This window comes from Bubalus kerabau, chromosome 13 (assembly GCF_029407905.1).
Source record: "Bubalus kerabau isolate K-KA32 ecotype Philippines breed swamp buffalo chromosome 13, PCC_UOA_SB_1v2, whole genome shotgun sequence".
Lineage (NCBI taxonomy): Eukaryota > Metazoa > Chordata > Mammalia > Artiodactyla > Bovidae > Bubalus > Bubalus kerabau.
The window spans coordinates 52914354-52937171 of NC_073636.1; the positions used below are offsets into that span (position 1 = coordinate 52914354).

The 22818-nt window shown below is 51.3% G+C and overlaps 1 protein-coding gene across 2 annotated transcripts in view; it reads right to left on the reverse strand.

Annotated features, from left to right (window-relative positions):
- EBF4 (EBF family member 4) overlaps positions 1-22818 on the reverse strand; it is a 61756-nt gene that overhangs the window by 2307 nt on the left and 36631 nt on the right. The window contains exons 8-18 of one of the 2 annotated variants that reach the window (XM_055544372.1): positions 13051-13132; positions 12139-12256; positions 11905-12038; positions 11686-11812; positions 9604-9692; positions 9393-9458; positions 9118-9295; positions 8861-9049; positions 5590-5787; positions 4273-4348; positions 3252-4023 (exon numbers count right to left, since the gene is read on the reverse strand). In XM_055544372.1, the coding sequence (XP_055400347.1) occupies positions 4278-4348; positions 5590-5787; positions 8861-9049; positions 9118-9295; positions 9393-9458; positions 9604-9692; positions 11686-11812; positions 11905-12038; positions 12139-12256; positions 13051-13132 (1252 nt within the window). In that variant the 3' untranslated portion in view covers positions 3252-4023; positions 4273-4277. Of the gene's footprint in view, positions 1-3251; positions 4024-4272; positions 4349-5589; positions 5788-8860; positions 9050-9117; positions 9296-9392; positions 9459-9603; positions 9693-11685; positions 11813-11904; positions 12039-12138; positions 12257-13050; positions 13133-22818 lie in introns of those variants that run through there. The other variant, XM_055544373.1, reaches the window with a different exon arrangement.

Genomic DNA, 22818 nt, shown 5'->3' on the forward strand with positions numbered 1-22818 from the left:
TAACCAATATGAACATAGGCACAGGGTTAGAACTTTCACCACTGGCCTGTTGCGTCCAGCACTTCCAGGCGTCAATCCTTGAGAACCAGTCTTGTCTTGTCTACAAAGCCTCAGGACTGTCGCTAGAATAGGACCTGGTTATATGCTAGCATTTGTTGGGCAGTGGGGTCTCCATAGAGATTTATGTAAGATCAAGACTGAACTTCTGTCACTAGTTTAACATCACCCTGACTCAGGATGGCTGGACAAACTTTATTTTCTTGGGCTCCAAAATCATGGTGGGCGGTGGCTGCATCCACGAATTTAAAAGACACCTGCTCCTTGGAAGAAAAGCTATGACAAATCTAGACAGCATTTTAAAAAGCAGAGACATCACTTTGTCAACAATGGTCCTTATAGTCAAAGCTATGGTTGTCCCAGGAGCCATGTACAGATGTGTGAGTTGGACTATTAAGAAGGCTGAGCACTGAAAAATTGATGCTTTTGAACTGTGGTGTTGGAGAAGACTCTTGAGAGTCCCTTCAACTGCAAGGAGATCAAACCAATCAATCCTCAAGGAAATCAGTCCTGAATGTTCATTGGACGGACTGATGCTAAAGCTGAATCTCCAATAATACTTTGGCCACTTGATGCGATGAACTGACTCATTTGAAAAGAACTTGATGCTGGGAAAGATCAAAGGCGGGAGGAGAAGGGGGAAGACAGAGGATGAGATGGTTGGATGGCGTCACTGTCTTGATGGACATGAGTTTGAGCAAACTCTGGGAGATAGTGAAGGACAGGGAAGCCTGGCATGCTGCAGTCCAAGAGATTGTAGAGTCGGACACGTCTGAGCACCTGAACAACAGGATGGCTGGAGCTATGGAGAATGGAGTACCTTTCAACTAGAGAATGCTGGAAGTCCAGAGACATGTTCTGACTGTGAGACCCAGAAAAAAAATGCCTTTGTTGCTTTGCTAGAAGTGCTGCAGACCCAGATGCAGGCCAAGACTTGCTTGCAGGCTTGTCTCGTACTGATCCATGACTCATGGTCCAGATTCACTCACTCACTAATTTATCAGCTACAAAAAGGCTTGGTATGATTATTTGCCAAATATGGTTAATAGTTGTCATCTCAAGGGACAGCCCTGACTAGAGACTGTGTTAAAAAGGATTTTATGACCCTGGTGGTTCTGTGGAATAGTAGAACTGTTGGTTATACATGTCCATGTCCCCTCAGACTCACTGTTTCAGAATTTGTTTACAACATCCTACAACAAAGCCTACTGGTGGCTTTTTCCCTGCAGGAGGGACAGGCAGGCCGGAAGTGTCAGAGTTAATCTCCTAGGAGCAGCCTCTAGGCAGTGACAGATGAGGGCTGGAGGATCAATATCCAAGATCCTCGGCCCTGTGGGTGAGAAAACTCAGATGTGCTCTACACTGTCTTCCAGAGTCCTGCAGCAGGGAACCTGTCCCAGGTTCTGCCTCTAGGGGTACCAAAACCAAGATACGTGAAAAAGAAAATTGTGTCAGTCAGCCTAAGCTGCCAGGACAAAATACCATAGACTAGGTAGCTTAAACAAAGAAATGTATTTTCTCATGGATCTGGAAGTTAGAAGTCCCAGATCAAGGTGCAAGCTGATTCGATTCCTGGTGAGGACTCCTCCTGACTTGTGGGTGGCTGCCTCCTGGCTGTGTCCTCACACAGTGGAGAGAGCTCTGGAGTCCCTTCCTCTTCACAAAAGGTCACCAGTTTTATCAGATTAGGGTCCCACTCTTATGACCTCATGTAACCTTAATCACCTGCTTAAAGGTCCTATCTCCAAATACAGCCACAAAGGTGGAGGGGTTTGGGTTTCGTGTACGAATTTTGAGAGCACACAGTTCAGTATAGAGCAAATATCATAAGTAATTGGCTCTGCCTGCTATGAATGAGGGAGTGGGAAGTGTCTTTAACGACTGACTGGCTGCACCGAGCAGCTTGTGGGATCTCAATTTCCTGAAACTGGACCCCCAGCAGTGGAGGAAGTGCAGGGTCTTAACCACTTGACCCTCAAGGAATTCCCCGGTGTGGGCAGCATAGACTCAAACTGTGGCTTGGGCACAGTTGTGAGATCTATGAGGACAAATACCACATCTTATTTACACCAGCCACAGCACCTGACCCATTCCAGGAACCAGAGCTACCTCTACTCAGTAATAACCTGTAAGATCAGCATGCAGCAGGTAATCAGCTTGGGAGGGCCCTGGATTGTAGAAGCTGCTCAAAGCCTGCATGGAACAGGGTGTGGCTGCCAGGCTTTGGGGCTCTGCAACACAGGCTGAAGGCAGGAACCGAGTGGAGGCCAGGCAAGCACTAAGAAGGCAGGATGACCCAAGGCTAACCCATCATGGGCCCAGGTGAGATGAACCCCAAGGATTGGCAGGAACACAAGAGAAGTGGAGGCCTCTGAGGGACAGGGCCAGCCCATCTGCCTTGGCAAGTGTATTTGTCCAGAGGCCTGCAGGGTGCAGGCTTATTTGCTGGGGAAAGACAGAGTTTCCAGAGGCCAGAGTCAAGGAGTGCTGTCAGGAGAGAGAAGGAAGCCTGAAGCCTGGAGCTGGACCCTGGGCTCTGTGGACAGTGCCTTAAAAAAGTGGCTCCCAGTGTCATAGAGGCAGACCTTTGGGGTCTAGGGAACACTGGTCGGGGGAGGAGGGGGGCAACTGGGATTCATCCTATGAGTTGGGTGAAGGAGCCTGGGAATCTTGCCTTTCTAACCACCTCTTTTCCCAAACTCTGGGACAGGAGAACTGGCAAGTGCCTAGACCTGGGGAGGAGGGAAGAGGTTAGGGGTGTTAGGCAGCCCTAGGAGCAAAGTTTCCCCATCCAGAGGCCTCCAGTCAGGAAAGACTTCACTTCTGAGCCTCTGTACATTGGGGTAGTATTTAGTTTGCTCTGTTCTGGTTCCCAGCAATGTCCTTCTGACAACCTCCCCTCCAACCCGCTTTGGTCCCGGTCAGACAGCTGGGGGACTGATTCCTCAGTCCCCAGAATGTGTTCCCAGTCAGTGCTGAGACCACGTCCTGGGTCTTCAGGCTGCTGGCTTCCCACCCCTCCAGGGCCCCCCCTACACAGTACCCGAGAGCATATATTGGGCAGGGAATACTTGTCAGTTGAACTCTGATGCTATTGAAAAAGTCCAAGGTATAAGAAGGCTGCTCAGGGGCATTTTAGAGCTGCAGAGTGAAGCAGACCCATGCCAAGGAAGCAGACAGAGAGGCCAGGTGGCTAGCTGCATTTGTGTTTATTGTTTTTTTCCAACCTCAGCAGAACATGAGGCCAGGGGCAGCTGGACCCATGGTTCTATTGGGCCAGCTAAAGTCATCTGTGTGGAGGGCCAGAGTCCATGAGACATTCACTGAGGGCAAGATCAACCAATCCAAGGGGCCTGGCACCTCCTCTTCTGTGTCCTTCATGCCCAAAGCCCCCTCTGGGATTCATGATGCGGCAAGAATGAGTGAGCAGGTCCCAAGGAGTGGGGCAGCCATGGGATCAAGTAGCTGTCAGAAGCTCCATGGGAGCCTAGCCAGTCTGCTGGGCACCACCCCTTGCCCCAGAGAGAACTGGGATGCTGGGATGGTTGAGATGGTCAGATACAAACAGGACCTTCCCAGGCCACCTCTCCCTGAGCTCTTTCCCACAGTCCCCATCCTGCTCGTATCACCAGATGTCCTTGGTCTGTACAAGGTCCATCTCTTTCAGAGGAACTGACCCAGCAAGTAAGGTCAGGCATCCCAGCACCTCCCTAGGATGCTCTCCTAACAAGAGCATCAGCACAGTGCTGGGGCTTCCAACAAGCCCCAAGAAAAGGGAGGTGAGAGAAGCCTGTAGGACTGAAGTGCCCTTGAGCACAGGGAGGAAGGCCTCTCCCTGTTCAGGGTTGTGGGTTGAGGTCTGCCTGCAGCCCTGGCCCTGCATCTGTCTGTGCCGTCATCCACAGCATGGGTGTGAATCCTGGAGGGACCACTAGTCCGAGCTCAGTGGGGGCAACACCTGTAGACCTGGTGGGGAAAGGAAAAGATGAAGATCCTGGAGGAAGGCTGGCCACAAGGCGACGGAAAGCCACTTCTCTCTTCTTGTTTAGCCTGGGCCACTGGGTTTTGTGGTTCTGACAACTGTCTAGATGGGCCCTGGAGAGGGAGACCTGGACCTCAACTCCCCATCCCTGCTAAAGTCTTTTGGAGAGAGCCCACCCAAGGGCCGGGGGGTGGTGGTGGTGGGGGGAAGGCAAGACCCAGCCAGAAACCTACCGTAATTAGGAGTATGCCAGGCCTTGAAGTCCCCGAGCTGGAGAGTGAAACTTGTCAGAATCTTCAAAAGGCTGGTCTACAGTAACCAAGGAGGGGAGCCATAAGCCATGTGTAGCCTGCACCCCTCTCGATTGGAAGCAGCAGGCACTTTTTCAGTGCAGAGCTATCAAGAGCCTTGAAGGTAGTCAGCCGCCCCCACTCCTAGCCTGGGCCCAGCACTGCAGACAGTTAGGTGAGGTGTGTCCCCCAGACCTCTTGAGAGGTGCAGCCTCAAGCCCTTGCTCCCCTAGTTTCTTCAGTCAAGACAGACGACTCAGGGTCGTCTTCTTCCCAGCATGTCTCCTTCAGAGGGCCTCTCTCACGGTGAGGAAGCGGACAGCCATGTATCAGGATGGGAAAGGACACAGGGCAGCCTCCAGAAGTGCTGATACCTAATGCAGTGATGGCAGCAAGTCTTCCTCCCACATCCCACGAAATTCACCCCTTCCATCACTCTTGCCTCTGCCTAAACCCCTCGCTATGGTTTGCTGCAAGAGAAACTGGTGGTTCTCTGTCCTTTCTATTCCCTGCATTTTAAGCTTCAAACACACTTAAAAATTATCCAAAAATTGGAAATAAGGACAAACATGACCATGTTCTAACCTCAAATCATCCTAGAGCATCATCTAACAAGCCCACCCCAAGAGTCATCTTATCCGAGGGGATGCAACTCTTTTTGACTTGCTATATACATTACTGGTTAGAGCCCAGGCTTTGTTAAGTTGGATGTTGACTTGGAAGAGATTGATAAATGGTACATAAATTATTTCACTAATGGACTGTGGGAGGGGTGACCTGGTCTCAATTCCCTATCTATAAAACGGGGAAGGCAAAGCCAGGCTAAAGTTTATCTAAGGTCAGCCTCCCTCCATTCAGTGAGTGACCAGGTCTCTCATGATGGTGTATGCTACCCTCCGGTGGACACAGGGAGGTACAGGTCAAAGGCATGCAGTCCACGCTAGGGTTCCTCCAGCTGTGGATTGGGTCTTAATCTGGGCTCAACTGGATGGGGGAGAGGCCCTGGAGTGGTTTCCAGACCTTTTCTGACTAGTATCTGAGTCTTCTTGATGGTCCAGAGTGAAAACATCCCAAGCTATGAGGCCCAGGGAAGAGGGTCCAGATAGGCCTCCTTGGACCCCTGCAGAGCTTCCTTCTCTGGACCCCCCAGGGAGAACTGGGCAACTGGCTTGAAGCTCTTGTGAGATATGGATGGAGTGGGCCCCGCAAGCCCAGCTGCTCCACCAGGTAGGTCCCAGCGAGGCAGCACAGAGCACTCACCTGGAAGCCCCTCTCCGTGGGTTCTGGGGCAGGCCTGGGGTGGGGAGCTGGGTGGGCGCAGCACGGGGGCAAAAGCGCTCCTCTGTTTGACAGCGGAGATCATGTGGACAGGCGAGAAGGAGAAGACGCTGGTGGTAGGGGCAGCCGCCGGGAGGGACATGGAGGAGGCAGAGGCCAGCGGGGGGCTAGAGGGCATGACTCCGGGGCGGGGCGGGGAGGGGCAGGCGCAGCAGGGAAGGCAGTGGGAGACACGACAGAGAGACAGCACCAGAGTGAGCAGCCTGGTTGCTGTCCTGGCACGAGCAGTATGCCCTGTGTGGGCTGCTGAACTGGGTGCCAGGCTCAGCCCTCAGTGGGAGGCCATGAAGGTTTTGGGGGGACCTCTGGAGGCAGCCTGAGAACCTCTAGGGTTATGGGCTAGCACTTGCTGTTTGGGGCCGGGGGAATCTAGAGCCCCTTTCTCTTAGGGTTGGAGATGATAAGACCAGAAGAGGTTAAAAAAGAAAGAAAGCAACCAAAATCAGAACATCCAATGAAACCAAATACAGAGAGGTGTCCATAAAGATAGGAATGAAGATGAGATGGAACAAGTTAGGATTCCTGCTGAAAATCACTGGGATTCTGAGACACTCAGAAATACTGATGGGCCCTGGGGCATCAAAGTTAGTCAAAGGTCAGGGTTCACAGCAGAGCTGGGGCAGGTGGTCAGGGTGAAGTTTGGGGGGTTCACATAGGCTCCTGTTATAAAGCCCCTCTGTCCAGGATCACAGCTCACACAAGAACCCTAACTCCCCCTAACAAATATGTTCCCCTTACCAATTACATTCTCTTTGACCCCAACACTTTGTTCTCTTCCAGCTTAATGCCAGTCCTCATCATCTTCAGCCCTGGTCCTAGAGGCCTCCTCCATCTCCTCCTTCCAGCTCGTTAATTTTAAGGAAATGTACAAAAATCCACATTCTCAGATCTTCCTGTTCTCTAACCCCCTGACCTCCACAGCTGTGGCTTGTTCTCCTGGGAATAACCAGGGAGCCTCCCACACAGAGCCTTTGTCTGCCCCTCCTTCTTCTGCCTCACTTCTTCTCTTGGGGCTCCTGCCCAGTTCATTTCTGGATTCCTCTTTCTACATCCTCATCTGAACCAAATTCCCCACCTCTCTTTTCCAAACACCAATAGGACTGTGATTTGAGTGTTGTTCAAGCAGCAGGCAATGGGGTGAGGGTGCGGGTTTCCTGAAAGAAACCAGTAGCCTGAGAAAACTGCTTTTGGCATTTAGAAAACACTCTCATCCCCATCCCCCACCTCCTACTTTGGAACAGCGATGCCTTCAACAGCTGTCCCTATTCCAAATGTGCTCAGCCCCATGGATCATCTTTAAGACAATGCTGACTGCTAGCTAATGAGGCCCAGGGAACTCTATGGAGGGCTTGCCATGAATGGCAGAAATGTACTATATCTTTCAAGGCCCAGAGCTCACAGCTGCATTTTGCAGCTTGGGTAGTACTGGGAGTTGTGGGTCAGTCCAGAGCTGCTGGTGGCTGAAGCAGAAGGCAGAGAAGAGGTCTAAGCAGACAACTTCTGGCAGGGACAGTTCCGGATGTCATTATAGGCACGCCCTGGCAAACTCACACACCCACTGGAGTGCCACCACAAAGCATGCACAAGGGGAGTGGATGGGGACTGGACAGGACACTACTAGATGGGACTGGAGTGGGGTGTGATGCTGGAGTAGGGCATAAGCAGCTAGGATTCCCTTGACCTCTTGGCTGAATGGGAAGACTCCAGGCAGTTGCCTTTGGCCCTCTGGGGCACTTTGTTCCTCCACTGTTGACTGATTGTACTCCGTGTGTGATGGATAAGAGGGGCTGGTGTTCCAAATTCCACCAGCTTTGATCTGGGGGGAACCCTGAGACAGGTGGTAAGAGTTCTGTGCAGAACTGAAGCAAAGTGGGAGCACTGTAGCCTAGCTAGAGCAAAGAGGAGACAGGAGTCTTGGTGGGGACACCAGAGGGTCATGGTTTATGTAGACATCAGCACAGGGGGCTTCTGGTCCCAGATACTGAGCCCAGGCCAAAGGCAGAGCCCCAGAATCCAACTCACAGCCAAAAAGAGAAGTACCGAGGATGTAGGCCATGGCAAGGAAGTCTAGGCAGGTGCCAGATACGTTCGTCTTCAGAAATAGCAAACAAAAGACAGGGGATAAGCTAAGGAAAGGCAGGAAAAGCCACACAACCAGCTCCTTCTTGGCCGGCTTTCCCATTCTTCTGGCACAGCAGTATCTCCCAGGAATCAAGGTGCATGCTCTCTTACAATTGCTGGGCAAGCTCCTTGAAGGTGAGCAAGGGTGGAACTATCCCCCAAGTCAGGTGCTTTACAAAGTTAAGTGCTTCATACATGTCTGCTGAATAGCTAAGCTATAGGAACCTGTAGACAGGCTCTTTTGGAACTTAGTGTTGGAAGGAGGGAGTTGAGGGCCATGCATGGTAAAAGCATAAATGCCCTCTGCTCATCTACCCAGCTCTGAGCTGCACACCCTAAGAAACCATACAGAAGATGGTTAGTGCCCACAGCTAGTGCTGGGATGCAAAGTCACTGCACTCTTTCTCAATTGTGTCCAAGCCCTTTATGTACACTTGCACATTCAGGTCTGAGAACAAACCTTAAGCAACAGATGATACTGATCCTGTTTTACAGAGAAAACTGAAGTAACTTGCTGAATGTCAGCTCCTCATTTCAACAAATGCTGAATCCAGGTGTCTGACTATACAGAATTCTCTTGCTCTGCACAACCAGATTGTGGGAGCTACCTCTTCCCTCCTCAAGCCCCCGCGTCTCCTGGGGGCCGTGGGGCCAGGTGGACACCTATTTTTCTTGCGTCCTGAGTTTCCTCAGGCTTCCGGCAGGGGGCACCAGCCCTCCTCCTGAAGCCCTGGCATACAAAGGGAAGGCCGGCGGTCCACTAGATTTAAGGAGGATACCCTGGTGTTAAAGCTCATTTCAGCAGGAGGGAAAAGCTAGAACAGATGTGCACAACTGCGGTCAGCAAAGAGATAAAGGTGCGAGAAGTGCCCTGGCCCCAAGGTGGCGGAGTGGGTCTCCAAAGGCAGAGAGAGGTCGCACACAGGAGGGCAAGGCCAGGGTCGACGCTCAACGGACAGGTGCCGGGAATTCCTCCTCCCAACCCCATAGGCTAGGAGGGGGCCTAGCTGAGCCTCATTCTGCTCCCCGGGACCTGGTCCGTCCCCCCACCCCCCGGGCAGGGGACACTCACTGGCGAAGGGTGAGGTGGCCGTGGAGCCATTGAGGAAGCTGGGGGACCCGGGCACACCGAGGCCGGTCACGCCCGGGGCCCCGTAGCCGCCGAGGCCAGCTCCGAGGCTGCCGCCGTAGCCGCTCTGCTGTGAGCCGGGGCTGGGCGCGAACCCGCGCGGGGACGCGCTGCCACAGCTGCGCGCATACCCTGCGGGAGAGCGGCCGTCAGTGGCGCGCGCCCGCAGGGAAGGGGCCTCCGGGCGGCGGCGGACGCACCTGGCTCCGGCCCCGGCGTGGCGTCCCCGACGGCGATGGCCAGCGGACTGCTGAAGGCGTTGATGCCCACGACGGCAGGGTGCGGGTGGCTGGGCGCCAGGGGTCCTAGCGGCGCCGGCGCGCGGGGGGCGCTGTACAGAGCCTCAGCCACATCCGCCGCGCGCTTCAGGAGGAGCTCCTGCGAAGACAAGAGCGGGCACGGCCGGGGCAGCAGCGGGCGCCGGGAGGCGGGCAGCACCGGGCCCAGCGCGAGGAGGCGGGCGGAGGTGCCATACCTGGTTGCCGCTGGGCACTCCGTACAGGGCCTCTGCCAAGTCGGCCGCCCGCTTCAGCAACACTTCCTGGGGGCAGGGGAGGAGACAGCGGACGGAGGGGCGGCCCCGGGTGGGGGTGGCGGTGGTGCAGGGGGCCCGGAGCTACCTCTTCCCTCCCTATCCCCCCTCCGGCCACCGGCCACCGTCCTCCCTGCCTCGCCCTTTTGAGTACCTTGGGCAGCCTCTCGGGGTCTCCGGGGTGTCTGGGAATAACTTTCTGCAGCCTCTGGAATCCGTAGTCAATAGTGGGCTCATTCAGGGCTGGGGAAAGGGGCGGTGTTTGCAGGACGCCCCTCCCCGCATAGCGCCTACCAGTAAGCAGTCCCCGAGCCTGGATGCAGAACCCCTCCTCCGAGCCCAGCCCAGGCCTCTGGGAAAACTCCAGGCACGTGGGTCAGCAAGGTTCGGGAAATTTCCTCAGTTCCTTTCGTGCTCATTGATTCAACAAATGTTTACTGAGCCAGGCCCTGTGCCAGCTGCTTGGCATTAATACACATGCACTATAGGATGTCATTTGTGATTTGAAAAAAGACAACTGTATAAATATTAACTTAAGTACTCCTAGGGACAAGACTGGAGAGTTTTGTCTGCAGCTTTTGTCTGAGTTTATAAGAAGTAAACTATTTATCATAAAAAGATAAAAAAAAAAACACGCAACAATCTCCATTTATCACCACTCTGGTGGACTCTCAGCGGCGCCTGACGGTTAGGGGTACGCCTGTGCCCCAGGAATGGGCTGGCCCACACCCAGAGCTCTGGGGTGGATGCTGCAGCCTCCTGACCAGGCTTCCAAGACCTCTTCCCTCTTCCCCTCCCGTCCCCCTTCTCTGGTCTGGTGGAGACCTATCTCACCAGCCTTAAAGCCCTACCTCCTTCTCCACTTCAAACTCTACATTTAGTGAATTTCCTTTTTTGATGTTGTTTAGTTGCTAAAGTTGTGTCGGACTCTTTGGCGAGCCCATGGGCTGTAGCCCACCAGGCTTCTCTGTCGGTGGGATTTCCCAGGCAAGAATACCTGAGTGGGTTGCCATTTCCTTCTCCAGGGGATCTTCCCGACCCAGGGATAGAACCCACGTCTCCTGTATTGGCAGATAGATTCTTTACTGCTGAGCCACCAGGGAAGCCCATCTTAAGGCACTCCTTCAAGTGTCTTCGTACTTGCCATCCCTTCTCCTGGGACACCTTTTCCTCCTCACCTCTACCTCCTTATTCACCTCTCTGGTCCCAGCTTAGCAGTTTAGCCTACACTCCCACCTGGAGGTTTTCTCTGACCATCTACCAGCTCCTCCACTGTGTAACTCTACCAGCCCATGTGGTGTTCCCTGCTTGTCCCCTCTCACTCTTATATTGGAGCTCCCCAGTAAGCAGTAAGTAGGGTGCCTCTTGAAGGGCTCAGTGAATATCTCTTGGGTGGGGTGGGGGATTGGGGAGAAGTGCTGGAAGGTGGCAGTGGAGAGCATACTGGCCAGGGGTCAAATAGAGCCAGGAGGGGGGATGAAGCCACGTCTTCAGGAGTGGCCTACACGCCTGTCTTCTGTTAACTTTTTGCCCTGGCTTCATGCAAGGTATGTGTGTGTGTTTGTGTGCATGCAGAATGAAGCCTGGGGTGGCTTGGGGGAACCAGGAGAACCAGGAAGATTTGGGAAGCAGCAAGTTATCTGGGGGCATCTTTTTTTTTTTTAACTTTTTATTTTGCTTTGCAGTATGGAAGGGGATGACAGAGGATGAGACAGTTGGACGGCATCACCAACTCAAAGGACATGGGTTTGGGTGGACTCCAGGAGTTGGTGATGGACAGGGAGGCCTGGAGTGCTGCGGTTCATGGGGTTGCAAAGAGTCGGACATGACTGAGTGACTGAACTGAACTGAATAGCCAATTAACAATGTTGTGGTAGTTTCAGGTGGATAGCAAAGGGACTCAGCCATACATTTACATGTATCCATTCTGCCTTTTAGGGGGGCATCTTTGAAATAAATCTCCCATGGAGATGTTCTAGACACTGGGGAGTGCAGAAGGTAAAGCGGGTGCAGGGAGTTGCTCTGGTGGAGGCCAGGGAGGGAAACAGAAGTGAGGGAAAGAAAGTCTAGAGAGGAGGTGTCCTGGGGTGTGGGGTGAGCACCAGCAGGGGCTTAGGGGGTCTGGCTGCCTGGTCACACCACAGCGATTTGCCAACTCCCTTACCAGGGCTAGTGTGTGTGACGTGGGGCTCCTTCCCGCAACCCTGGGCCTCCCCTCACCCACGTGACTCCTTACCTGTGTAGACAAAGCGTCCTGGGGCTCCCTTGCAAAACTGCTTGGATTTGTAGGACAGGGTCACCTCCACCACCCCAGGGATGTGCCGTGGGGGCGTCTGAACCCGTATGGCATGGGGCGTGATGAGCTGCGAGGGGAGAAGGGAGGCCTGCGGGTTCTGACCCGGTGAGGGCAGGGTCCAGCCCCAGGCTGGGAGGGAGACTGGCGGGAGTGGCCCACCTCACTCCACACGAGCACGTTCCCAAACACGACCTGTAACCCGTCGAAGAAGTTGTCGCCGATGACAATGACGGTGGCGCCGCCTGTGGTCCAGCCCTCCCCAGGACTGATGGCCTTGATGCAGGGGGTGGCAGCTGGGAGGCAGGAGAGGAGCCAGGTCAGGGGCCCACGCCAAGGTGGGGACTGGGGCTAGCTGGGCCTGGGGCAGTAGGGTGTGGGCTGGGGGGTCCTGACCTTCGGAGGGGTCCAGGCGGCGTGCCCTGCGGCCATGCTTGGAGTTGTTGTGCACAAACATGTTGTCTGACACAGCCAGCACATGTCCATCCACGCTCACTGTTGTGGACACCACCACCTGTGGGGAGAGCCAAGGCCAGCCTGGCTGGGGCTCCCGGTAAGGGACTGCTGGGGGGCACTGGCAACTTGAGGCTGGTGGCTGGATACTGTAACTGTAGTTCAGAGTCACTGGCATGAGGAAGAGCTTCAGCCCCTCTGGAGCTGAGCTGGTGGAAGGGGGACTGACTGGATCAGGTGACCCTCTCACATACACAATCTCTGGCTGCCCAGGGGAACGGACCCCCAGGAGCTAGAAAAATCAAAAGCCCTGAAAAAAAAGCCTCTGACTCCTTGGGCAGAGTGGCTACTGCTTCTGCACTCACACGCACCACAGGCTGTATCCCTGGGGCGCCAAGTCAGGAATGGGTCTTAGGCAAGTGCGAGTGAGCATTTTGATGGGGGAGAGGGGCATCAGCTTGAGAACCCGTCGGCAGAAGCCCCTACCCTTGGGAGGAAATTGGGGCTACCTCCTTCTTCCCTCTACCCTTCACTGGGAGGGGTGTGCAGGTTGGGGATGTGCTAAGGGCAGCTGCTCTCTGCTTCACGCTATGCAAATTAGCTGGGTCGTTAATCATGTAAAAATGTCACAATTAGCATCTCCTTAAGTGGGACTCTAATGAAGCCTCCCTTGGCAGCCAGAGGAAGTGGAGACAGAGCTGCCCCACCCCCAGCAGGCGCCAGGCTCCAAAACATGGGTCTTCGCAGAGATCAGCCCCTGGGGCCTTAGGGTGGCAGGGTCACATCATGCCCGCCACCCCCCCTCCCAGCAGGAAAGGGCAGGTTTGCAGGGGAGAACCCTCTCCTCAGACCCACCTGGAAGCGGCGCATGTCTCGGGGATTCCCCGCGTTCTTTAGGCAATTCTGGTTGCATTTGAGGAAGAACTTGAGGAAGAACCTGAAACAGTGTGGTGGGTGGGCTCAAGGGTCTGGGGGTTCTAGAAACAGATGGAGATCCAACTGCTTTCTGCCACGCCGCCTCCCAGCAGGGCAACTTCCCCTCTTCCTGCTCACACAAGGCACACCCCCCACATTCCCATCCTAAGCTCCATATGCACAGGGTACATGTCACACATCCAGAAGACCTATCCCAACAACAACTTCACTGTCCAGAAAATCTCCCACCTCCACAGTCTATAGATTACATAGTGCTTAATTATCTCACAAAGTATATACTCATCACATCTATACACAATATGTTCATCCTAGAGAACACATCCATTATATATATATACCAAATATACTTAGTACTCATGAATTATTATATACTCTATATGTAGCAGGTACTCCCACTTACCTGTAAACTTATCCCACATCATGTATATTTGTCATAGTATATGCTCATCACTGGAGAAGGAAATGGCAACCCACTCCAGTATTCTTGCCTGGAGAATTCTGTGGACAGAGGAGCCTGTTGGGCTACAGTCCATGGGGTCACAAAGGGTGGGACACGACTGAATGACTGAGCACAGCACATGCTCATCACATACATAGTGCGTTTGTATCACATAGTGTGTCCTTCCCCTAGAGTGTACCTATCAGTCTGGAGATGTTACTCATCATGAACAGTAAATATACTATATGTACTCTGTATATTGGAGAAGGAAATGGTACCCCACTCCATTATCCTTGTCTGGAGAATCCCATGGACAGAGGAGACTTGTGGGCTACAGTCCATATGGTCGCAAAGAGTCGGACATGACTGAAGTGACATAGCACGCACGCACACTGGATATGCCTTATATACTACTACTCACGAGATACAGCCATCACACATAAAGTAGACCTATTGCACTTCACAGAAGCATATATAATATGCACTCTACATCAGCCTGGGCCCATGATGCGCATGTGGTATGCTAATCACATACAGTCTATATCATCATGCACAGCGTATGTCCATCCTACACTGTATTTGCACTGAAGGAACATGAGTATATACATGAGTACACCATTTTTATGTTGTATGTGATTTCCCAGAGTAGTCGCTGCAGACATTGTGCTGTCATCACGTGTAGCAGATTCCCCCTTCCTTCTTCACCAGCACATCCCCCCAACAAATTCCCCTCACAACAGACCCTCTGTCCCACTACATCCCCAGCAAACAGATCTCCCTCACACCCATTCTATATCCCTTATGTGCATGCTTAGTCTCTCAGTCGTGTCTGACTCTTTGCAACCCCGTGGATAGCCTCCCAGGCTCCTCTGTCCATGGGGATTCTCCAGGCAAGAATACTGGAATGGGTTGCCATGCCCTTCTCCAGGGGATCTTCCCCACTCAGGGATCAAACCCAGGTCTCCTGCATTGCAGGCAGATTCTTTACCATCTTAGCCACCAGGGAAGCCCTATATTCCTTATACACATAGCAAACACTACACAGAGCATATAGTCAGCATATACACGTGGTGTACCTGCCAGACACACTGTACAGATACACAGTGGATACCTTCTTTTGCACATACAGTAATTATAAAAAAGCACAGTATATACAGGGATGTGACTGACTGTTTTTTTAGATAAACACATGAGAACTTGATCCTTCTTTCAGGCAATTGATGGGGATGGTGAGACCTTCTCTTCCCCCGCCCACTCTCCATGAGGTAACCATGGATAATACTCTGGTTTTGTACTGTTAGTAAACTCAGGATACTATCAGTCATCTGCCTTCACCCCTGCAGGACTCTGTGAGCATCTGGGGAGTTGCTCTTTACAAACTGTAGTATTCTGGGCTACAGTCTCTGGGGATCCCAGTACAAAGCATAGCCTCCTGGGCTGCTCTATGAGCTGAGCTACTCCAGTCAGCTGCCTCAGTTGATCAGCCCCCTGGTTTTGAACTCCAGATGTGTACATCCATTTAGCTCATCAGAGTTGCCTCCAAACTCTATGAGCATGAAATCAGATTTGTAGCAGGCTCTAAAAGCCTAGTCCCCAAAGCGGAAGTCCCCAAGTCCTGGGAGGGGTGGGCACCACCCCGGGATAGAGGTGTCCCCAGGGGCCACCCCTCAGTGGAAGGTGGCAGCAGTCGCTTTCCTGGAGATGTGTCTCCCCTCCCACCTCTGAGCCCTTAGCCCCTGTCATGTTCCCCCACACAATGGGTCGCCTTCTGGGAACCTCTTTTAGTTCTCTTTCCATTAGAGCCATTCCACCAGCACACATCTGCATCCATAGTGGACACCACCCAAAGAACACTTTCATGTAGTGTAGACCTTCTGAACACCCCCGTAGAGCATTCTGAGGTGCAGTCACCTCCTGTGACCCTGAACAGTGCATACCCCACAGGATACCCTGTAGCATAGACAGCTTATATGGCCCCCCAATTGTAGTCACTACAGTGTAGATCCCCTATATGCCATAGTAATAACTCCCTAGACCCCTGTGAGGGCCCTGTGGTGTATAGCCCTATACCCACAGTAGTTATGTCATACATGCCCCACATTTACATGACATAGAGTGTAGACACCCTAGTCACACATGGTGTAGACCATTTCATTTAAACTCCATATCCATGTGCTTAGGCCTTTACACAGAGCTAGAAGGAGGAGGACAAGACACTGGATAGGACTCAGTCTGTCCTAAAGTGGATTAATGCTAGCCCTTGGACATCACTGAAGACTCAACAAGCACGGGACACACTTCCCTTATATCCGCACACGTGCCCTGGACACCCCACCCCACTCCCAAACCCGCAGAACTCTGGGATGCAGCTGGAGATGAAGACTTCCCAGGTGCTGCCTCACTGTGTGGCCTGGGGTAAATCTTCTCACATTTCTGGGATCCTTCCTCATCCATGAGCCAGGAGAGAAGCAACTGATGCTTGCTGAGGTCCCTTCTGATCCCGCCTTCATTTCAGCCTCCCAAAGCCTCAGGCTGCTGCTTCCCGAAGGATCCTGGCTCCCCCTGGGAGGCTCCCTCATCGACCTCTTCCATAACCCTTGCCTGGAAGGTCTCATACCCTCTCCCTTCCCTGTACAAGTTGCATCTGTCCTTTGGATCCACGCCAATTCCCAGTCTCTGTCTGGCCAACCTCTTCTGGCCCTTTTAGGCTACAGAGACCACCCCTCCCTGAGAACCCCAAGACTCTGCTGGTACCTCCATCTTTGCAGGCCTTTCCTGGGACATCTCAGTTTCTGAACCCCTGGTTGGCATCATCTGTAGGGTAGTACTGAATAAAAAGCAACCACACAAGGCCTAGGCTCTCTGTTGGGGGTACTGAGGCCAGTCCCCCTTTTCTTTCTTCCTGAACCTCTAGCTCAGAGCTACACACAGTCGATGCCATCAGTGGTGGAGAGGCCGACGTCTCACCCACTGCCATCTGGTAGTTGCTGAGGCTGTGTCCAGACAGCACCCATCCAGTCAGAGGCCAAGCTGATGCTAACACTGCAGATAGCCTGCGGCTCCACCAGGGATGTTAAGCAAAATCATCTACGACTTGGAAATAAGGCAAAAAGATGACAGTGAGTTCTTTCCAAGTCATCCTGGAACAGTGGTTTTCAAAGTGTGGTGCCCAGACCAGCAGCATCAGCATCACCTGGGAACACGCTAGAAATGCAGAATCTCAGGCTCCACCTGAGACTCACTGAACCAGACACTCTTGAGGTGGGACTTAGCCATTTGTGTTTTCATAAATCCTCAGGTAATTCTGGTGCACCCTAGGGTTTGAGAATGACTGTTTTAGAGCGGCACTATCCAGTATGGCCACCACCAGCCCTCAGGGGCACTGAGCACTTGAGATACGGTTAGTCTCAATTGCGGTGGGCTCTAAGTATAGAATACACGCTGGATTCCAAACAATCAGAAAAAAAGGAATGTAACAACATCTCATTAGTAATGTTTTGGTATTGATTACATGTTGAGATAATATTTTGGATAGCTTGAGTTAAATAAAATCTATGATCACAATTAATTTTACCAGTTTTTGTTTTTTAAAATGTGGCTACTAGAAAATTTTAAATGACAAATGTATAATGGCTTATATCATATTTATATTACACAGTGTTTTTCCAGACTATTATGTTAACAAAGCCACCTAAGAATTAGCTTATTCTCTAGGGGAAAAAAACTTTGACTCATATTTGCTATTAATTGGGGCCAGACTCTGTTAATTTAGGTGCTAATTTGCAGAAAACTGATGAGGTGCAAAATCATTATTGTTGGGAGAAATAAATAACTTCTGCTTGGTAGAGAAATGAGCCCTAAAGATTACAATTTTATTGTTCTATGGACATTAACTAGTTTTGTGTCTAACTTGGCAATCTTATTCAAGTATTTTTCACAAAATCTGTTTTTTCTCCCTCTCTCTCTCCTCAACTCTTTCCTCAATGGTCTATATCAGTCCTCTTAGCCTTTGAACCAGCCTTGTCATCCTGCTGGTTCTTCCATCAATCAGTTACAGAAAACTTCAACACATCCTGAGTAATAATTTATATGAGAATCATATTTCTAACATATTGAATATTATGCTTTAACAAGGGTGACTAGCACCCAAAGGGTCCTGTCCTCCAAGGTTAGTCTCAGGAATTCTGTAGCACAGGGCCTGGAGTCGGGGGTGCTGTTCTAGTCTAGAGAACCAGAAGTAGTGCCCAGATGTGTCTCCCCTCTCAACAGTACCTGGATACCTTCAGCCTTGGAAAGGTGTCTCTGGGCCCCTTTCCCCACCTCGGGACAGTGACGCACCATCCACGTCCCCGGAGGCTGGAAGGCTGGGGTGGGGGGATTAACATGAGGACAGTCCAGGAAACCTCTCCATAGGCTGGCACCATAGGTGACACTTTGTTCCACTCTGAGGAGAGGAGGAGAACCCAGAGCAGTCTGAGAAGGATGAGAACGAGAATGGCATTGGCAACAGGAAGGAGGAGCAGCAGATCCTTTGAGCCATGCCTGTACAGAGGTCAGATATGGAGGCTGGGAACTGGAGAGGGCCAGGTAACTTGGTGGGAAGGGGAGCTGTAGGAGGTCACCCTATAGGGACCTAAGGCAGGAAGGCACGTGCCCTTTGTTGAGGGCCTGTGAGACCCTGCTTGTCACCAGGGAAGCATTCCTCACCCCCCCAGCTTGGATGAGTCCTGGTGCTGGTGTTTCTGAGCATCTCCCCTCCCCCACCCCATGGAGCTGGAAGAGAGCTAGGGGAGGCTCCCCTTCTCTGGCTGGGATGGGCCACAGGCTTGGGGAAGCAAGATGAGGCCAAACCCACAGAGCTGGCTGACTTGTGGGTGAGCATTTTAGGATGCCGCCTGGGTTGGGGCAAGGATCTGTGCCTCACAGAAAAGTCAAGTACTAGAAGCTGCCACTAGAATTACTAGAAGAAACCACCATAAATACAAACATCAGTTACAAATATAATGCAAAACTATGCAAAAAAAAAATTTAAACAGTGATCCAATTCTTATTAACTGAGCACTTAACTAGTGGCTGGAATTCTGCTGAACCTACAACTTGCATTATGTTATTTAATCCTCTTATAATCTTGCTGTAGGTCTGCAATCATCCTCACTCTATGGATGAGAAAACCAAGGATCAGCAAGGATAAACGCCAAAGTCACAGTAGATGCAAAGTCAGGATACAAACTTGGGACTTTGATGAACCACTGATACTGACTGAAAAAGTGAAAGTGAAAGTCGCTCAGTCCTGTCTGACTCTTTGTGATGCCACGGACTATATAGTCCATGGAATTCTCCAGGCCAGAATACTAGAGTGGGTAGCCTTTCCCTTCTCCAGGGGATCTTGCCAACCCAGGGATCAAACCCAGGTCTCCTGCGTTGCAGGTGGATTCTTTACCAACTGAGCTATGACTAGAGTCATGGAAAAGAACTTTTAATTGGGGTTCCCTCAATCCAGGCCTGCCCTAGCCACAGGGCTGCCACTGCGGGACAATGCAGCAAACCTTCCTTCAAAAGCAGTCCTGAGAGGCAAGCTGTGCAGGGACCAGGTTAGCCATTTCATGGGGAGTTCCTCAAGGTGACAGATCCATCAGGGGTGCAAAGGAGAGACTAAGATTCCCTTGCTCCTAGTGTGGGGCCTTTGGCTATGGCGACAGCTGCTTTCAGTCTGAGAAGATTTTCAGGATTAAAGATCAGGACTTTAAGATGAGCATACAGTTGATCATTGTTGAAGTTCAGTAAAGGATAGATGTGGTTCATTATTTTATTCTGCCTATATGTTCAACATTCTTTATAATAAAAAGCTTAATAAATGACCAGATGAGTTGTGAACCGTGGTCATCCAACTAACAAAGCATTTAAAAGGTGGAAGTTCTGCATTATGACTCTGATGCCTATGATTTAAGTGAAAGGTAAGAGTAATTCACCTGCACGCCTACCTTGCCACATCCTGAACTCAGTCTAGGCTTCCTAATCATCTCTATAAATGCTTTTTATTTCTCTCTGTAAACACAACTCAAGATGAAATTAAAATGAACCTTCCTTGTCAATGGAATATTCCATACCAAAGAAGCAAATGCTGAATTGAATGCGACTCAAGCGCCAACATTTGACTTACACATAACTTCTCAAGTGCGACACCGCTGTCTAAGGAAAGCTCCCCTCACACAATGCTGTGCTCAAGAGACACTCAGTACATAAGGGAAATGTGGAGGTGACTGATGTGAGTCCTCTGGCTTCTCAAGGGGTGGAGAGCAGAGTGGGATGGAACTGCTCTTTGGAAGGCTGTGTCCAGGTATCAGGTGGGCTGGTGCCTGCCTGGATTCCCCCACTCACAGCTCCTGAGAGTGTTATTAAAAGGCTCACAGCCAGGGAATTCCCTGGGGGTGCAGTGGTTAGGGCTCATTGCTTTCACTGAGGGAGCCTGGGTTCAGTCTCTGGCTGGGGAACTAAGATTCTGCAAGCTGTGTGATACGGCCAAATAAATAAATTAAAAATAAATAACTAAATAAATGGCTTAGAGCTTCCCCCACTACTGGAAGATTATCCTCAGCCAGAAGCATATGCTCCTCACCAGCAGGCTGTGGCCAAAGAAGGACCAACATCACAAGGAGGCCCAACTCTTAGTACTGTTCATATTCAGAATTCCCCAAAGGGGATTTCCCTGGTGGTCCAGTGGCTAAGACTCCATGCTCCCAATGCAGGGAGCCTCGGTTTGATCCCTGGTCAGGAAACTAGATCCCACAAGCTGCAACTAAGAAGTTTGCATATTGCAACTAAAGATTGAAGATCCTGTGTGCTGGAACCAAGACCTGGCACAACAACATAAATAAATACTAAAAAAAAGAGAGAGAGGTCCCCAAAGGATCAGGCTGATCCTATCTGAGACTATCTCCTGGCCAAGCTGCCTCATGCTCGGTCCTGCTTCCCTCACTCATTTCACCCCAGAGCTCTCCTCCAAAAAAATCACTTTCCCAGAAACTCTATCTCCAGCTCTGCTTCTAGGAATCTCATCCTAAAGAAATCAAGGCAGAGAGCTCTCACCAGCTTTTCCCTCCCTACATCCTGGTGAGATAAATACTTAGAGCTGAGATTATGTTCACACTTCCAAAGAGAAAGCTGTCAGGAACTAAAAGAGATGGGCTGAGCCCAGGGGCACTTGTAGCTACAGGACTGTCAGGAGCAAGGAAACAGAAATCTGATCATAAATGCTGTCTGACAGAACTTTTCCAAAAGTGATATCCAGCAGCCACCTGTGGCTTTCTTTTCCATTTTATTTTAAAAATAGTTTATTAATTTTTATTGGAGTATAGTTGCTTCACAATGTTGTGTTAGTTTCTGTTGTACAGCAAAGTGAATCAGTGGTACTTATACATATATCTACTCTTTTTCAGATTCCCTTCTCATTTAGGTCACCACAGAGCATTCAGTCGAGTTCCCTGTGCACATGTGGCTTTTGAGCATTTAAAATGATGCTAGTGTAACTGAGAAACTAAAATTTCAAAAAAAATTTTTCTGCTATGCTGCAGAACTTGTGGTATCTTATTTCTCTGACCAGGGATCAAACCTGGGGCCTTGGCAGTGGAAGCATGGAGTCCTGACCACTAGACCACCAGGAAATTCAATAAAATTGAATTTGGCTTTGGGGGTGAAAATTAGTGGAGGACCCCTCCCCCCACTTCTCCACCCCAGGTTGCACTTGGAAATAAATATCTAGTGTGATTCTGCCCTTTGCTCTCAACCTGCTTTCTCTCCCAAAACCTTCCTAGGATACTTATTTTGAACACCTGCTTCAACCCATGTATTAATATCTTTTGCAACACTTCCTCTTTCTAGGTCTATACTGTCTGATAGGGTGGCTATGAGCCACATGTGACTAAGTTTAAATTAATTAAAATGAAATAAAATATCCTGGCTTAGCAGGGGGTGCCTTATTTGGAAGAGTTATTTTGCTTCCAGGGAGAGTCAGGCACCAAAGGGCCTAGGCCAGAGAAAGGATGGTGAATGAGGAGGCTGGTGTGACAGTCTAAGCCCAAGTGCGGGTGGCCACAGTGGCGGTGGCCCAGGCTACTTCCTGGTCTTGGTCTGGGGCAGCAGCCAAGGCTGAGTGTCCCCAGGGCCACAGCCACCTGCCAGGCCTGGACCTTGCCTTTCCACCATGATTCCCACTTGGGGCAGAGGTGGCTGCAGTGCAGATGGGCTGGGGGACTATAAATAGCTGGGGCGCATACATTAGCATGCCAATTCACCCGCACCCCATCCTCTATGCTAATGGCCCACCATGCGCCTGAACACCTTCTGTTCCCTTGCATGCATTTGCATGCACAATTAGCATAATCTTGTATAATTAATGAACAGCGTCAATTTTAGCTCCTAAGTAATTTGATTAACATGTTGATAGGGCACTTACTAGGCTCTCCAAACCTCAGGGCTGGGCATGGGGCCTGAGGAGAGGGGGAGAGGAGGTAGAGAGACTGCTAAGGGGCCCCCAGCTGCCCATGAAGAGTGGTGGTAACTCCATTTTCCCTTCATGGGGCCTGAGGGGAGAGGAGGAGGGATGAAGGGGCTGCTAAGGGGAGGCCTCTGGGCACCCCATGTGGAGAGTCTGGGACAGACTGGAGCAGTGGGTCACCTGAGCATGAAGCCCGTTTATTTTTGTGTGGACACAGACATACACACAGTCCCCGTGCATGTCTCCCCAGCCTGGGGAATCTTCTGTGAATGTGGAATATTGGATTGCAGGGGAAGAACAGAACAGGAGGAGCGACTGAGAAAAGTAGGAGGGCTGGGGGAGGGGGGATGGATGGGCAGATGGAAGCTACAGAGAAGGATAGTGTGCTTATGAGTGATTTAGGGATGTAAAGAGGAAGGCGGGGGTCCCAAGACTAAAGGGAAGAAGTTGTGTCCCTCTGGCCTTGGGTGGGTGAGTCAGGCTCCAAAGCCAGAGACCCTGCACTTCCTATCTGTGAATCATGTGAGGAAGAGGAAGGAGACTGGCATGGCTTGGCAGCTTCCACAATGTGCCAAGCAAAACAGGGTAGAGAGAACAGACAGAAGGTTGAATGTTGCCCCCATCCTATTAGAGAAGGACTCATTAGCAGCTCAGACCTCCCAGGGCCCCTGGCAGAGGCTCACATTCTTCTCTTGCTCAGCTGTGTGGCCAGAGTCAGGAAGTACTTCTTTGACTCTGAATGGACTTCCCTGCT